We start from the raw sequence: 18,029 nt of genomic DNA, 5'->3' as shown, positions 1-18,029 counted from the left end.
ACTCTTCACAGATCTGTAATATCCTAGAGGAGATATCATCGACTCTTGTGCCAAAAGTGTCACAGTTGAGAGGTATCAGGCGTGTGTTGCTCCTGGCTTGTGCAAGTGTATCTTTAGAGTGGTTGTGCTCTCTTATTCGTTGACTGACTTCGTTGGAAAAGTACCGATGGAATCGGTATAAAAAATTGCAAAATACTTAGTATCTTTTAAAATTGATATAAACTATGTAAAACAGCTGATGCCTATCAAACAGCAAAATGTTTGCTATTCCCGGATTGTGCAAGCAAACCTTTAATGTGATCGTGCTCGCAAAGTATGTTTTGTATCAAATCAGTATGCATTGACAGATTTCATTGAAACAAGTTCCATTGGAATTATAAAATTACTCAAATAATTGGTGTCATGTAATGTTTTTATAAATATTATGGTTTTGTTATTATTTGACTTTAAAACTTTGTCAACAGACGCCATTTTGTTAATATTACAGAAAATAACAAAGTTTTTTTTCTATTTTCCACTTATCTATTCAAACCTGTGTGCCAAATTTTATTTCTTTACCTTAACTAGTTCTAGAGATATTAATTTTTTAAATAAATATTACAAAATGCCAACTAGCGGCTAACCAACACATTTTTAACCTTTATTTATAGAACATTTTTTGCTTGAAATGACGAATACTAGAATCCATAGAAGTTTGTGACACTCTTTTGTGAACACCCTGCATATAAAACATTTTGAATGGGGGGGGGAGGTGTTGTTGACAGCTCTGGGCATCATATTCAGTGAAGATATGTTGGCTAATGTTTACAAAATCTACCTAAAAGAAGAGAATGAAGTTTTTTTGGAAGTTATATTAAATGATTAGGTATTAATAATTATTATTATTATATTTAAATGTTATAGGTACGAGAAACTCACAGAATAAATTTAATTCGTAAACAACTGAATACAATCATATGAAATTTTAACATGTGACATAGTAATACATGTATTCTAACTATCAGCAAGATATCTTAAGATTTTCTTCTATAGACTTTAAATACCGCATGAAACTGGTTATCTACATAGACAAGAATGAGCTGTATGATGGTGCATGCCTATTTATGAGTTTTGACTGAGTGCCATTGTAGCCTATCACTCAGTAGGCTAGCATAATTTCTCTTTTTTGTCTGCCCAAGAATGTAAACATTTCTATTTCTTTTCTGCGTGATTGTCAATCTGTCCAGAGGACATCTCATAACTAAAATTGTGCATAAACTTTAGATTTTTTTATGCAACCTCAGTGAAACCTGTTACGTGACTTGTGGTTTGGCTTACTCCTATTTTGTATAGTTTGGTTTGTATTCAGGTACTAACGTGAATTTTGAGTTTGTTGTATTAAAAATAGAACACTGAGTACTGTTAAGAATTATTACAAAGCAAAAACACTACCTTATTCAAGCACAGTCCAACTCACCAGCATCTGGAAGATCTGGCAACTCAACATCTAGAAGTTCAGCTAAAGTTACAGCTCCACTCAGAAGTGTTTGGATCTCAGCACGCATAACCTTAAAATTGATACACAACCTTATAATTGGTTATAAGCACAAATTATGATAACATTACTAAAGGAGCCAATCAATAATAGATAATGACCTAGCTATTTATTTTAAGCCCTGAACAGCTGTAGACAAGTTAACACATATAGTAGCACTAAGTCATTACCATATGGTTAAATCATGGATGTTGGTGCACTGTTTCAACACCTGCTTACACTTAAAATAAAAACGGTTTCTTTCTCTACATTTTAATTCAAAATTAACTTATTATATTATGTTATAACATCCGTCACATGTTTTGACAACCAAGCATTTTCATTGTCGACCGAGTTGTTTCAAATCAGTTTAAAATTAACTGTTCACGTTCTACTATGTTTTTATACCATTAAATCCGTTTAAATCATCTCTTTACTTCAGAACTTCAACATTCTAATAATTAATTTTCCACTATTCTTATATACGTATGAGAGTTCACATGTGTTAGAACTTACTTCCTTTTATTGATTTAGCCTATTCTGTTATTGCAATGTACAATGATTTTGTTGATTCAAATTTAGTATCTCTCGCCTTTGATAAACCAGAAATAATTCTGAATTTCAAATACAGTAACAGAGGAATCATCACAATAGACAAATACTAGAAGTCGTAGCCATTGTTACAGCAATGTACAGTGTTAGAGATATAATAGGAGTTTGCTCAGTGTAACGAAAGGACATTCCATGACATACCTCAGCAGTCGAGATTCGATCACTGCGAAGCTCTCCTTTAGCTATCAGAATTTGTCTGCTTTGCTTCTCATATGCTGACAGTTTTACTTGTTCCTGAAAATAAACAATTTCATTTAGCTGTCATAAAAAATTCCTAAACATAGCATAGTGTCAAAATAAATTCTTACCTGGTTAACACATAAAATGTTACATTTTACTTAACATGTGTGTGTAGTACAGAAAGTTAATGGTAACCAAAGAGCAACTATCAGCAGATAACTAGTCACCTGAGGAATATATGTGTGAATTTACCAAACTAAAAAAAAAAACAAAGAAAACGTGAAGTTTATAATATTGATGAAACTGGCATAAGCATTAAATCAGTGTCTGGCATTAAAATAAGAAACCCTGGATCAAGGCTTCAAAATGAGCAAAGAACATTTAACTTTGATGCCATGTGACAACGCTACGGTAAACCACAAACCAATTAATGGTGGTTAGCAAATCTTGAATTCTTTAAGTTAATATAATATAAGTTAATAGTATTAAGTTTAATTTAATATAAAAAATGTACGTATATCACTTCTATGTATTTCAGGAATTAAAAGAAGGTTTAAAGGATAAATCTATTTATTGAATAGTTTCAAAACCTATTTGTTCTTGCTGTAAAACTGTCTACAAAAAATAATGATTTGCCAGCCGGAGCAGTTCTCTTGATAGAAAACTTCTCAGATGTTGATAACTATCTTATAGAAAAATCAGGACTGTGTTTTAACAATTATTGTGTCTCTCTCCATATTTAGGAAACTGTTATGATCACTACACTATACAACCTTCCATTGCGTCTGACTAACAAGTTGGGGACTGGATCTTGCAAGTTTACATATTCCATTTTCTGTGCGTCTCAGCTCAACTATCTGTCTCCGCCCCCCAAGATGGATTTCAAACCATGCATTTGCTGTTACTGTGACTTTTTTAAATTTTCTAGTTTTCGAATAATAAGATCATGGCTAAGGCAGTCACAGGCCTTACTAAAGAAATATTCTAGTCTTCAATTTTTCTCTTCTTAAGCTGCCTTTAAGTTTCGGCCATTTTGATGATTGCAGAGATGGTAGATCTCCTTTTAGTTAAGCCATGTTGACAATTTGTCAGTAAATTACATTATGCACAGTTCTGTTAGTCACAGTGCCTGAAAAGAATTTAGGCTGATTTCTAATTTTCCTCTGTGGGCATGCTGTATTAGTAGTGAGTCTTACTACATAGATTAGTCTCGAAAGCTACATCAACATCTTTACCTTGTTAAATGTTCAACCGATTTTTTTCACTGAGTAGGCATTTGAGCACTTGTAGGTTTTTCCTTCTGAGGCAGCGGCTGATTCTTGGTATATTACTCTGAATTTATGAAAAGACTACGTCTCTGGGTAATATTATCTGAGAGACAAGCATGGATAACTTCTGGAATGGGTTTCTTAATATCTACATTAGTGCATATCTAGTCTAAGCAGGATTTGTTAAAAGGGGTGAGTCTAGTTGCCGCAAGTTGCAGTTTTTTGACGTTATGTGAAGCCAAGGTCTCAACTAACTGATCATTCTTTCTGTCACGATTCTGTCAACATTGCCATTGGATGGTTCTCTATTTTTTGTGATTATGTCCAAAAGAATGCCTAATGTGGCATTAATATCACTGTCAGGTGACCTATTACATGGGAGACCTGTATAGGTGCAAGGACCTATAATCCTATTCTATTCTAATCAGTTGGCAGTAGGTTAAAGGGATACTTTCTTTTCCTGAACTCCAAACGCTTTATGGATTTAGCATCTGTCATCCTAGACCTGGGTGGCACCCAGTTTGGCTAGGTGGCAGTATTTCTTCTCACTTCTCTGGGATGGTATGGGCTGAAGACATTTTCATGGATGAATAAAAAATGCCAGCCACTCTTAACATGTCCTTTACCTATCCTTTACAGGTGTCATGAAAAACTGAGGTAATTGTGCAAATTTTGAGCAAGATACCCCCACACTAACCCCTTGGAAAAAGTAGTGAACTAAAAGTAAGTAAGAATGGATGGGCCAAAACAGTTGACAAGTACTCCCAAGTACACATACATCAAGCTACCAACATTAATTATTTTATATTTCAGACAATATTTTCGAAGTAATTTTTACATATTTATAGTGCGATTAGTGTGACTTGTACCTTTATAATAATAATGCTGACTGATACATAAGAAGGATTAACAAATAAAAATGATCACTAATTGCTAGACATACTACATACTTCTGATAAACAACCTATCATATTACAATAAGCTGGATTAACTTACGTTACAGAGATGTCGACACAGTGATAGATAGTAGTCATGGAGCAAGTTCCTCACACTCTCTTGTTTGGACACTCCCAGGAGAGTGGTTTTCTTCAATGTCACTGAGAATTGTTCACATAGCAGACGTATGCGGCGAGGTACCAGTCCTGTTGTGAAAATCTCACTTGTACAATGTATGTTAACAACTTTCAAAGTTATAAATCTTTAAGATGTATGTTTTGTGTTTTCTGTTTAACCTAAATAAATTAGAGAATGCTAGTTCTATAAGGCTTCGCTTTTTTGAGCCAGGTCAGGGTTTGTAACTTGTATTGCTGGGTTGGATCATTATTCTTTTTTGATAATACATAAATTGAAAAGAGACTATACTATTAGTTAATTTAAAAATCAAACACTCAAATAATTAAATTTTTTTTTGTGAAGCATCTACAATGTTTTTATATTATTTTAAATTCAAAAGTATGAGACTATTTTCAATAAAATATATTATATCAGAATTAGACAACAAACATTGGAACCAAGACAACTTCATTGGCCAACATTTCAGGATTAGGATGTTGAATTAATAGAAAAAAACCAGTCACAGAGATGTTACAAAATTCACTCTTGTATGGACTGACTTGGATGAGTTTGTATATAAGTTTTGAATAAACCACAAGAGAGAAAGGCCATATCTGATTTAGTTGTTGGTACCTCCATTAAAACATGTTTGAGGCTGAAGCTGCATATGGCTGTATTCTGATATCTAGACCCTGTTTGAAGACCTCAGTTACTTCATACAACAATTCAAGGTTCTATTTGTTGATTACATCACACAGATCAAACAATTGTCAGAAAATTAACTCCAAAGACAGACAACGTATCAGTATCTAAATCTGCATCTTTTGAAAATAACACTCAACATAACATTACAATGATATTAGTGTTCACATTTTCTGCAAACTCATAATATCTATTGTAAACTCTTGGAGCAATTGGAAAATTCTTTAAATATTACTAAATGTTAATAAAAACACTACTTTTTCCAAATTGTTTATTTTTTGGACGAGGCCTTTCGAAACCAAAGGTTTCATCTTCAGGCAACTCCACAAATAAATATTTACACATTGTTTGTTACAATTAATATTATTAAAATAACATATGGTGTAAAAATGTAAATACAAAAATTTTGGAAATATTTCAGCCAGTATGAAAAATTATATTTGACTAGAGTTTAATTTTTGAATAAATTGAGAAAAAAGAAGATTGGAATTTTCAATAGGGCCCTCTTCATTGTTCATGAGTTTTTCTTTATTTCTGTTTATGTACACCTATAGTGTTTCCCAAGCATTCAAGTTCATTGGTTTTGTTATTTCTTTTATTAATTTTAGATTTGTAATTGATGTTCTGTGTCCTGATTCAATGCAGTGCTTGGCTACAGCAGATTTGTCAACTCTTCCATATTTTGTGTGTGATAAATGTTCTTTAAATCATGTTTTTATTGTTCTTTTTGTTTGTCCAATATAAATTTTGTCACAGTCATCGCATCCAATTTCATAAATTCCCGATTTACTATCATTTGAAATTTTGTCCTTAGGGTTTCCTAAAATTTGGGATAATTTGTTGCTTGTTCTGTGAGTGACAGTTTTATTTGTAAGCTTTTTAAAAGTTTTGCATATTTGGTTTGAAAAAGTGCTGTATGTTGTGCAAATAAATTCATGTTTTGTGTCTTGAGGTGGTCTTAATGTTGTCTTATCTTTTCTACTTTTTCTTTAAAAAAAAAAACAAACAAAGAAAAATAAACAATTTGGAAAAAGTAGTGTTTTTATTAACATTTAGTAATATCATAATATCTAATCTCAATAAATTTATTTTATAAGACCAAAGGGTATAGAGGGGGATTAGGGGGTTGTAACCCACTCTCATTTATACAAATATTCCAGATATTGTATATTTATACTGGTTATAAATATACAGTTTATTTGGTGATTGAAATTCCTTTACAGTGTTTACACAAAGTGCTACACTGAGGACATGTTAATCTATCAGACTGTACTGGCCTCTAATCTTCCACAATCTAACCATCTAAGCAGTTCAATAACGTAATAATTCAGAGACAAAGTTGTCTCTTCCAGTATGGTTCAGTTACTTAATGTAATGAACATGTTAAGAGCAACTAACCAGCAAAGTCAGCTCCACAGTGCTTGCAGAAGCTCAGGATCAGACTGAGAGTGTTGAAAGTCTTGTCTTGTGCGAGGGCAGTGAGTGTTGTGCCCAGAACAGGAAGTGACTGTCGAGCAGGAATAATGCCACAGAGGCTCAGCTCAGCGTAGAAACACAGTTCCACCCTCAGCCGATTGGCATTGGCCACCTGTCATACCAAATTTATCAATGCTCACATTTCTAATTCTAATGGCTGAAGGATTGCAGCTGAAAAAGCATAAGCATTCTGGTGTTATGGACAAGTCATGGTTATTCAATGCCTTAGTGCTATATACATCCCCCCCCCCCATTCTTTAATCATTTAAATTAAAATTGTTAGAACTATTGCCAGAAATAATCCTATTTCCTTCACAATCCTTCCATCGTAAAACAAACATTAGTTTGATAATAAATTCAAACCAATTTGAAAATAGTTATTTAAAATATTAAATTTTTCATAGACTTTTAACTATTCTTTTAAGTCTCCACTATTTTGATGAGAAAACTATTATTAAATTCATTTATCAAATTCTTAGGTACAACAGTACCTTTGATCAAAGCAGACTAGTACTTGACAAATACATTATATTTTCTGTTAGAATTTGCTTTTTGAAACATTGATTTATAATACTATTTACGAGTGCTACAATGTTAGTACAATTTACTTATTTATAAATGACTTATTGAGTAATATCCATACACTATATATTACATTATAATTCAAAATCAATATAATTTTTGGAAAATACTCACTAAAACATACATACAACAAAAAAAGTATTATTTCTAATAAATAAAAACAATTTTTTTAAATCTGACATTGGTTTTAACTTACACTTTTATCCCACACAAATATAATATCATATTAACTCCTACAGCTTATTAAAAATGACAAAAATCTACATAACATTTTATTTTTGCCACACATTTTAATTTATTGGTCAATTTTAACTACAAAAAAATACAAAATCATAGGAAACAATGACGTAGCCCTTGAAAGTAGTTAGTACACCATGAACACTGAACACAGTCTGAACTGCTACTACCCCTCGGTGCTAGTTTGGACAGACCATGTGGTGATGGATCCATCATGTACACAGTCGTGAGTAAACAAACAAATACGTTATTACGAACAATATTAATAAAAATAAATTTGAATAACAGGAGATTAAAAAAAAAATTGACAGTTTTAAAATAGCATTAAATTTAACCAAACAAAGGATTTTTATTTTATTCTACTTTACTAAATTTAAGTTTGAAATCAATCCTATAATTGACTTTAAGACAATCCTAAATTAACCTGAATATAATTTTGAAATTAAAAGAACTGCCTAACAAATTGATTTTTATATAATTTTAACCCTTCGTATGCTGTAAGCGGAATATTCCGCCGAGTAAATCTAACTCGAAACGTTCTAAGCAGAATAGATCGCGGAATCCCCTGACAACGCAATATATTTACGTTAGTTCTACAAATTGCCGCCAGAATGCTTGAGAGTGAATATTTGGTGATCTAATATTACACGATGTGAAGCGTGACTCATCAAAACAGCTGGGACCAATCACAACGGAAGCTTTTGTTTGCTTTGTCAGTCCGCGCCATCGCCAGTGAGCAAGCTGTACGCTCTAAGCGGAAATACTCGCGCATGACAGTCAGCTGCCGGCGGCCGCTATGTACTGTTGTTTATTGTTTATAACCTGCTATACTGCTTTAGCTGTCTATTATGCGAGGTTATCCATATTGATAATGTGATAAACTATACATCTATGTAAAACATGTGAGGCCAAGCCTGCCCTCCACCCAGATGAGTGTTTTGAGATTTACCACACACAAGTCCAATATTAGTGTGCCTTTTTTATTTTTGTACCATTTTGTGTTCTTTATATATTTCATATTTGTCATGGATTTGTTCCCTTCATTATCTACTAATGTTGTATAAATAATATGAATTCCTGTTGTGCTAACTTTTGCTACTTTCAGAAATGTTTATTGGACTTTATATATTGCGTGTATATTTACATATATATAATGTACTCATATGTAAATAAAATAAAAGCAATACAAAAACTATCATGTGTTTTCAGCAGTTGCAAGACCAATAAACCTAAAAAAATATATAACTCTAAAAAAATTAAAAATTATTATTTTTTTTTTATTGAGCATTAGAGCAATTTTATACAAATTGCTTTCAGCGTATGAAGGGTTAAATTTGAAACAATACCACTCTATCTATTTTAACCCCACCGACACAGAGTAAACACTCACAGGTTCATCCTTGTTTACAACAAGGACTTTGATGAACTCGTCCTGTAGTGGACGGGCGAACTCAGGGTACACGCAGTTGATCTCGGTGCAGAGCAGAACAGCTGAAGGTATGTCAGTAAACTTGATTCTAGCTTCAACAATGGCAGACGCAGCCTCAGACAGATATTTGCTGAGATTGAGACTGTGGCACTCTATGACCAGCTGGTCTACTTGTGTGGCCCCAAGGTTCCGCTGAAACAAAAATATTCCCTCTATCACAGTATCTGTATGTAGATGTCATGCACCATTTACTGCCGTTTAAAGACTGTATCTTATACAGTTTATAACTTTAAAAACTACTAATAGCTTTACCAAGTTCAATCACACAAAAATTGAGAAATAAACATTACTTGATCCATTACACTCCAATATACTTCTAAAGACTGAAGACCGTCATCATGGAATCTTATACAACATATAATACTTATAAGAACAAAATTTGAACAATTACGAAGAAACATGTATCACAACTGTTAATATCCTACATTATTTTGTCAGGTTGGCTTAGAAAGTTATCTGAGTGATTACCATTTCTATGTGACATACAGGATAAACAAACACATAACATATTACGCACATGTCCTCAATAATTTACCTAATTAAATTTATTAGTCTTAAGTTTACTTACCAATTTTTTTATGAAACCTGTGTTCTTTTTTATACTGGAGTCTCGTTTAGCAATTTCAGCAGCATTGGGTCGTTGTAAGGCTGCACTATTGTTCCGTTCAAGCAACACAAATTTTGCATTTGAACTATGTTTTGATTCCTGAAGGTAGGTCAATAATTCTTCTTTTAAATGCTGAAAAATAAAACTCAGCTTAATACATTTCTTTTATTGTAGCAAACGTAAGTTATTGTCAGTCAATTAAAGTGAAAAACATTAATTTTTCTAATTTATTATTACACATATTTTTAATATTTTGTCTGATCCTGGGATTATAAATGTTGCACTATTATGGCTTTATATAATCCTACCTCTTATTTGTACCAGTCAGTTTAATTTTGATCACAAACATGATTATTATCTGCTATTTATGCTTTGTTGTATATTATATTTATGGAATAAGACATAATTCTTAAGCCTAAATTAAGCATGAAGTTTACAATATAATAATTTATTTTCAAGAATTAATCCATTTTTACAATTTCTACTATTACCTTGTTAACTCACTATATGTGTATATCGTCATGATAAAAAATACACTGAATAAATTGAACCACTTTTCATTACTCAATCAATGTAATTTTGCATAAAAACTCAAATCCTGTGATATTCTTTTTTTAATTGAACAATTAAATTACCCGGATTCCGCCTAACTTTTAAACTATACCTTAAAATTCTCATTAAAAAAAAATGTCAAATACGTACTACAAATTGTACATTTATTTTCACCTAAATTACATACATACTCTAAAAAATGTAAGACCCATACTAACTCCCTAAGACTAAGATGATACCTACTACATCACTAACAGTGACTTAAATTAAATTGACAATCCATGTGAATGGTACGTTATTGCCAATTATTAACTTTTCAATGGATTATTAGACCAAAGAGAAGTGTTTTTCATTCAATTCCTATTAGCTTACAAGCTCTCTCTGTATGTATATCATGACGCAAAAATACATTACTTAAATTTAACCACTTCTCATTACTTCATTGAGCTTAAATTTTATAAATAAATTCAAATCCTGTGAGATGTTATTTTTTTAATGTAAAGCGATTACTTAATTAATTACAGCAGCTATCTATTACTGTTTAGTAACTGAGTTTTTTATGTATATGGTTTCTTTCTATTGTAATATTGGTTGTAAATAAATTATGAACTATCAATTTAACTAGCTATATATTGTTTCCAACTTTCCCTACCATAATAAATGGGATTACAATACATTCAAATAATAAACTTAATAAACTCGGATTAACGGTAACGAACTCGGCTATTGAAACGGACAATGACAAAGGAAAGTGAAAAGAAACTACAACACAATGCACAGGTGTTTAGTGAAAGAGAAGTAAAAGTACCAAGGAAAGATTGCAATGTAAATGTTTCTCTTAGTGCAGCATCTGGAATTTGACGCTCTCACAGACTTTAGATTCTAACGCTATCACAGAATTCAGATTCTGACGCTATCACAGATTCTAGATGCTGCACTAAGAGGAAGGTGAACTAGAGTTAATTAAACTCAACATTAAATCAACCCTTCCCACCACAACTACATTATGCATAATACCTTGCAAATGAAACAGAAGAGGAGAAGCATTTACGCTAAGATAAAAGTAAAATGCACTTACAAAATAATTCATAAGATGAATACAAAGCAAGATTAAATGCTTATCATATGTGATATATAACATCACATTCACAAGAAACTCTACTTTAATAAAGTAGAATTGATTTAAAAAAATGTATATTATATGTTTGTTTTTTTTTTCAAAAATTAGGAAAATGGATAATAATAGGAGAGAAAACGGTGGAAAGTACAAAATCAAAGCTTTAGTGGCTTCTCTAAGACAGGTGCATGATGATGGTGCTAAGGAGGATGCCATGAATATAATCTCTTTTAATAAAGCCCTAGTTCCTGAAGATGTGTGCATTGCCTGATTAATACAAGTGCTCAGGCTGGCAACACAGTTCAGCCATGAAAAAATCTAATCAATCTGGGAGGCAGTTTTTCAAATAAAACTGTAGAATAAACAAATTTTATTAAAGCCTTGGGTGCACTGCATCAATAAATTAGCCTAAAAAGGTATGCTGAGGTGTAAGATGAACTAAAAATGAAGACCTTTCATTATAATGCATTCTCCAACAAATTCTCTAATAGGCAGAGTTGAGTTTCTGTTATGATATACTTGTAAAAAGAGTGCTAAAAACCAAGAAAGAAGAGTGGTAATGAAGTATTGGTTTCCCCAACACAAAGAAGAGCTGCAGGAGGAGGATCTGTAGACAGGCTCTGGAGTTATACCGAAAACAGTCACTATAAAGATTTATGCCTAGATTGGTAGGTTTTTTTATTTAATGATTTAAGACTGAGAGTGCATTAGCATTTTGCCAGCCAATAAAAAAAATAATAAAAGACAAATCTTCAACTTTCATAGTCCAATAGGGAGTTAAATTCTTTTTCACTAAATAGGTTTAACACAAACAGGTTATGCCTACAATTCAATAAATTTAAAAACAAAGAAAAAAAAAATTAATAACATTTCACAACATACAGAATATTCATCTTGGTTAAAATCATCTTCCACATCCATCCCAACCTCTTCCTCAGATTTGGTGGGCTCCTGTAAAATACCATTTATTAGGACTATACAAAGTGGCAAAGACATCCGGCAAACTACGAATGTACTTACTTTTTCACACACTTCCTTAATAAGACTAGTGTATCATTTACAAATTCAACATGCCCTCTTCCATTAATCTACCCTGTTAATTATTCTTAAAGCCAACATAATATTTGATGTCACACTGAGGTACAACTTTTTTTTTTAATTTCTAACAAAATATTCCTACCGGCGTTAGGTGGGATATTAGTATTAGCGATATTTAGTTTAGAAGGTTAATTAGTAAAACACTGATGGCATGACAACTCTAGAGGTAGGCATGTTTATATTCACATAATACTTCCAGATATTTAAAAACTCCATTAATTCTTGAAACCTTAAAAGACAAAAATCGTAATAAGGATATAAAGTGGTTTCTAAAACCACGACTTTACTACGTTCTAATAAATCAGAAATTATTATTATAAACATATTCACTTATAATGACTAAATGTTATTGTTTACTTCCCCAAAACTTTCTATAATTGCAATTTCAAATATGTATTGTAATATCAAAAACCATTTAAATAGAAGGTGGAAGAAATTCAACAAAAAATTGAACATAAGAAATTAAGATGTACATAATTTTAAAACATTCCCTGTTGAATAAATGTGAGAGAATGATGAATATTGACGGTTTTCATTTATGTTTTATTTCAGCTTGGATTTACTTAACTTAATGTCCTTTTATATATTTTAAGAATTCTTCTTTTTATAATAGTAATAATAACGTCAATTTGCATCATTAGTAACAATACTTATATCATATGCATATTTCATCATTAATATCACAATATCCGGGTAAAGCTAATCGGCTTTAAATGAACTTTATAATTAAAATAAGATATATCAAAAACTAAATGTAAACAATAGTCAATCTCTTTCATTAACAATATTATTAAGATATGTTACAGTCCCATACAGTTTGTGGAGTTAATTGTACAGTAATTAAACAATGACTTATGCTGTAGTAAAGGTTCATTGTTCCATGAAAGAGAACTTGTCCGGTGTGTAGAAGACTCGGTCTTGTAGCCAACACCATAGGGTTTTCTTCGTGGCTTCTGGGTTGTGGTCTTGCAGATATTCTTTCAGATATGGCAGCAGTTTTCTGAATAATTTTAATCCAGCATATGATGGTGCTTTTTTTCAAATAAAGTTGATCTGTGGACTGGTACTATAATCTGTAATGGTGTATAATCTCCAGCCTGTCTGGTACAGTGGTTGTGTAGTTTTCTCTGTTTTGGGTGGTCTTTGATTATGTAGTACAGGATGGTTTCCAGAATACAAATTGACGTTATTGTCAGTATTTTTCAGTCTTCTGTTAGTAAGCTGTCTTTCCACAGTGTACATATTTCCTCAAGTATCTGTTTGCATATCTAGTGTCCAAAATTGCCCTGCATTTTTTAAACAATTCAAAATAAATAGAACTTGTCTCGTGACATAAATTGAGCAAAAAACATTTGAATAATTTAAGAGCGTTGGATGCTTGGCACTTTTACCACTCACAAGTGACAAATAAAAGTCCTAGTTCAACGTTTTGAATTCAGGTAGTGTTATATCTTTCTAGTAATTTATACAGGAATAATGCTAGTACCAGAAGACATAAACACTTCTTCAACATTAGCATTAGACTCATTTATAATTGACTTGAGAAATGACTCATCACTGATTAGATAGAAATAATCAATAGGGATATTGTGTCCTGGCATGGGAACAAATAATCCAGTGGGCTGATTAAATTTTAAAACATCACCAAATCATCATCCCATATTTTTTTGGATGAGGAGTGTTATTTATGGTCCCTTTTCGACAGCTCTGATTGTTTGGTTTGGCCCTGAGAAATAGGAAATGACGGCTACTCATAGGCATGTCTGAGACACAATTCAAAGTATCAAAATTTATCCAAAATCACTTTATCACTGGTCTGTAATACCACTACTATGCTGATTCAAAAGCAGAATCATAACATATAATGATTTCACTAATGGTTGAACTATTTTTGAGCTTGTAGATTACAACATTTATTATGACTCATTTCAAAAATTAAAAAAAATGCTATATGGATAAGACAAGCACAGGCTACTACTCCTAGACTTGTTTAACACTGATCAAAGTCAGCTATTGGTCCAGACCAAGTCATAACAGTGAAACATTATGGGAGATAATTTCCTGTCAGAAACAAACACCAAAGACTAATTGGCATTTTTGGCAGTAAATCTGTTTAAAGAGTCTTTCTAGCCGAGATGAACACCACAAACAGCACTTAATAAGGTTTAATACAAAATAGCAGATGTTAAAAGTTTTTACTTGGTTGTAGCCACAATCTAAATGCATTAACACATTTTTTTAATGTTGCTATAAACTGAGGACTGCATTATGCATGTCATACAGAAGTGCATTATGGAGTTAGTTCTACAAAGGTACATTATGCAGTAAGTTATCAAAGAGGATACAAAATTGGTCCTCATTTATTGATGTCTATGCACATTGTGTAACTCTTCAGGTATACATAAAATAACTGAAAAAATTAGTTATATATAGTTAACTTATTATTTCTGTAATTATACTTTCATTGCTATAGGCCTACTACTGAATTATAATAGAAAAATTTCTTATTTTTAACAAATCTATAATAAAATGTAAATATTCAAGAAAAAGGGCTGGAAATGTACTAACATTACAAACACATTAAATTGATATGGGTATACAATAGAATATTATGTATACAAAAAATATATTATATATTTGGACGGTTTTAGTATTTATAATAAGTTGAAAACAATGAGATTTTCAGACATACCATGAGTATTATTTTAAAGAGACAATATAAAATTGGCAACTTGTAAACATTTACAAAAAAGGAAACCATCACATTTTTTACAGTGTTTTTATTTATATGGTGGAGTGAAATCATCTTCATCTCTAAAACTTATTATGGGAATTTTCAGCAGATAATTTTATATTGAATATATATATATACACATAGAAAATCTGAGCTCCTTATAATTTTTGTAAAAAAGTTCATCACTAACGTATGTTTATGTAATACAAATAGTAAATAAATAATAGCTTACTTCAACGGAAGTATCTGTATCAGTCAGCTGCAGCATCCTTGATGGCTCAAAATTATTCCTGAAACTGGTAGTATGTCATAAATAATATTGAAAATCAAGAAATCCATGCTATAAAGTGTATTACTCATTTAATTATTAGACTGTTTAAAACAAACGTAAATTAGAAATTATTACTTATATCTTAATTTGAATGATTAAAAGTAAACTATTATTACTTGGGTGTATAGTTGATTAAAATAAGTCTGTTACTCAATGAATATTGATTGATTGCCCTCTCGCCGACACCGATCTACAAGCAGCCTAACATCCCTGTTATCCTGACAAAGGTCGTTGCATAGCTACAGCCCTTCAAGAAAGTGTCACCATATGCTAGACAACTACAGGAGAGAAGGGACCACAGCTATCAGCTGTTCATTTCATTTATGCAAACTCCCAAGATCCCAAATCCACTACAATACTGATTTTGTGAAACGTTACAAGTAACTATTGTCATACCTGTCTGATTCTGATACCAATCGATACTATACATTATTTTAGAAAATTCACAACGTCGTACCGAATGGTACTAAATGGCAGTTAACATGTTAAGCCAGGGTACATAATGAAACGTAAATATTTTAACAATTATATGGTAAGTAGAATACAGATTTTCTATGATCAAAACATATTAACTTAAAATGTATTGTATACATTTTCAATATTATTAATTTTTCTGTCATAAAGTTTAAAAATTAAATAATTTGCTACTTGTATCAATATGACTGACCACCTCAAGAAAGAAACAGTACTTTAGTAGGAAACTGACAACTTGGCTGGAAGACACACCTTTCTACGTGGAGAAAAAACTTTTAGAGAGACCTTTACTAAAGAAGACAAAGAATAATTTTAAAACACTGACTATTACACTTTTCCTGTAACATAAACACACATTTTGACTTTTATTCTCTCCATGAAACATACAATAAAGAATATGAATCTGAATCTGTAGTGTAAAATAAATTACATCATTTTCAAAAGTATTTGTGTTTTTTCCAGTTTTGACTCATTCTATATTTATATACAGATCCTACAATTATAATTCATTTGCTCATTAAAGCTCAGATTAAGCAATGAAATATTCATTACATAGAGGTTTACGTTCAGCTTTAAGAACCCCTTTGTAGTGAATATTGGCCGCATTTAACCTCAATATAACAAACAATGCTATATAGAATTTTCTGATAAATAGAATCTTTTTTTGGACCATTGAGATACGTTGTATTGATGCTCTACTGTATATTTTCATTCACAAATAAATGGGGACTACAAAAAAATATTTTGTTTGCCTACCTTGTATTTTGTGTATTGTGGGTTTCTTGAAAATGTAAAATTTGTTGCAATTTTTTTATTTCAAAAGTTTGCATCCCCTCTACAAAATGTAAGAACAAAATATTCACTTTTCCAAAATACCCATTTTGAACATGATTTAATGTACTATTCAAAGTATATACAAAACTCAAACAGAAAATGACAACATATGATGTAATAAATAGCTGGGCTGCAGTATTATAAGCAGTTACCACCTCAATCAAATCATCTATATTAATGATTATCTGAACTACCGAAATCAAAATGTCGAACCAAATTTTTGTTACAGGTATTTCAAATTACAGTATAGTAGTATAATAATGCTTTTATATCTGTTAAAGTAAATAGTTTAGTTATGAATAAACAAATATCTAGGCTATGAGTATTTATAAAATCTAACAAACAGAACAAAGTAACAGTTAATATTCACTACATTACATTACTGTTACTTTTTACTATTTTGAAAGCTAAAGAGCTTGGGACATGAATAAAACATGTAAACTGCCATCGCCTTTGTTCTTACGGCCACTACTCGATTACCATACAAATTATTTTATTTTGTTTGAATAGATTTTGGATAATATTATTATTGATTACATTAAAAGAGCTGGCAAATAATTAATTGTACATAATTATTATTAGAATGTTTGGTACTTTGGGATTATACCGACCACACCAGTATGAAGAACACAAAAATATAAATTTATAGAAATAAACATGATACAACGAAAAAACAACTCTTTAATTACAAAATTACAAACTTACAAGCATTTCCAGATATTGTGATCGGTATTGTTGTCGCTGTTATCTTATCTTTCTCGAGAATCCCGATTATACGGCAGGCCGCGCGGCATCACATGATTTGCACTGTACATAATTGCCTTTCCATTACAATTCAATTTATATTTCTGATGATCAGCCCCTCTAGAATTTGATATTTTACTGATAGATACTATCTCGAGGGATGTTTTTCTTTCGTCGACATCAGCGCGGGGCAGCACCGAAGGTGCTGTCGAAGCCCGCGCTGATGGCTGGAGGCACTCGCATTTTGGGTGGCGGAATGTGATCAAGAATAAAAACAAGTTTTGAGTGTTTTTTCAATAAAGAGTTTAGTTTTAGTTTGGTAATGTTTGCTGTTGTTGAATTTTTGTGTTTGGAGAAATGTAGAGGTAAAACATGGAAGTACAACAAAGCGACGCACCAGCTGAAAGGGCGGCGAGACTCTGCAAT

The 18,029-nt window shown here is 31.6% G+C and overlaps 1 protein-coding gene across 1 annotated transcript in view; it reads right to left on the bottom strand.

Annotated features, from left to right (window-relative positions):
- The window catches only part of LOC124358360 (regulator of nonsense transcripts 2-like), a 51,326-nt gene that overhangs the window by 27,872 nt on the left and 5,425 nt on the right, over positions 1 to 18,029 (bottom strand). The window contains exons 2-9 of the mRNA XM_046810662.1: positions 15,453 to 15,516; positions 12,271 to 12,339; positions 9,681 to 9,851; positions 9,014 to 9,244; positions 6,727 to 6,916; positions 4,570 to 4,715; positions 2,267 to 2,359; positions 1,457 to 1,547 (exon numbers count right to left, since the gene is read on the bottom strand). Coding sequence (XP_046666618.1) covers positions 1,457 to 1,547; positions 2,267 to 2,359; positions 4,570 to 4,715; positions 6,727 to 6,916; positions 9,014 to 9,244; positions 9,681 to 9,851; positions 12,271 to 12,339; positions 15,453 to 15,488 — 1,027 coding nt within the window. The 5' untranslated portion in view covers positions 15,489 to 15,516. The remainder of the gene's footprint in view (positions 1 to 1,456; positions 1,548 to 2,266; positions 2,360 to 4,569; positions 4,716 to 6,726; positions 6,917 to 9,013; positions 9,245 to 9,680; positions 9,852 to 12,270; positions 12,340 to 15,452; positions 15,517 to 18,029) is intronic.

The sequence above is a fragment of the Homalodisca vitripennis genome, chromosome 3 (assembly GCF_021130785.1).
Source record: "Homalodisca vitripennis isolate AUS2020 chromosome 3, UT_GWSS_2.1, whole genome shotgun sequence".
Lineage (NCBI taxonomy): Eukaryota > Metazoa > Arthropoda > Insecta > Hemiptera > Cicadellidae > Homalodisca > Homalodisca vitripennis.
This window is presented reverse-complemented; position numbering and strand designations above follow the sequence as displayed.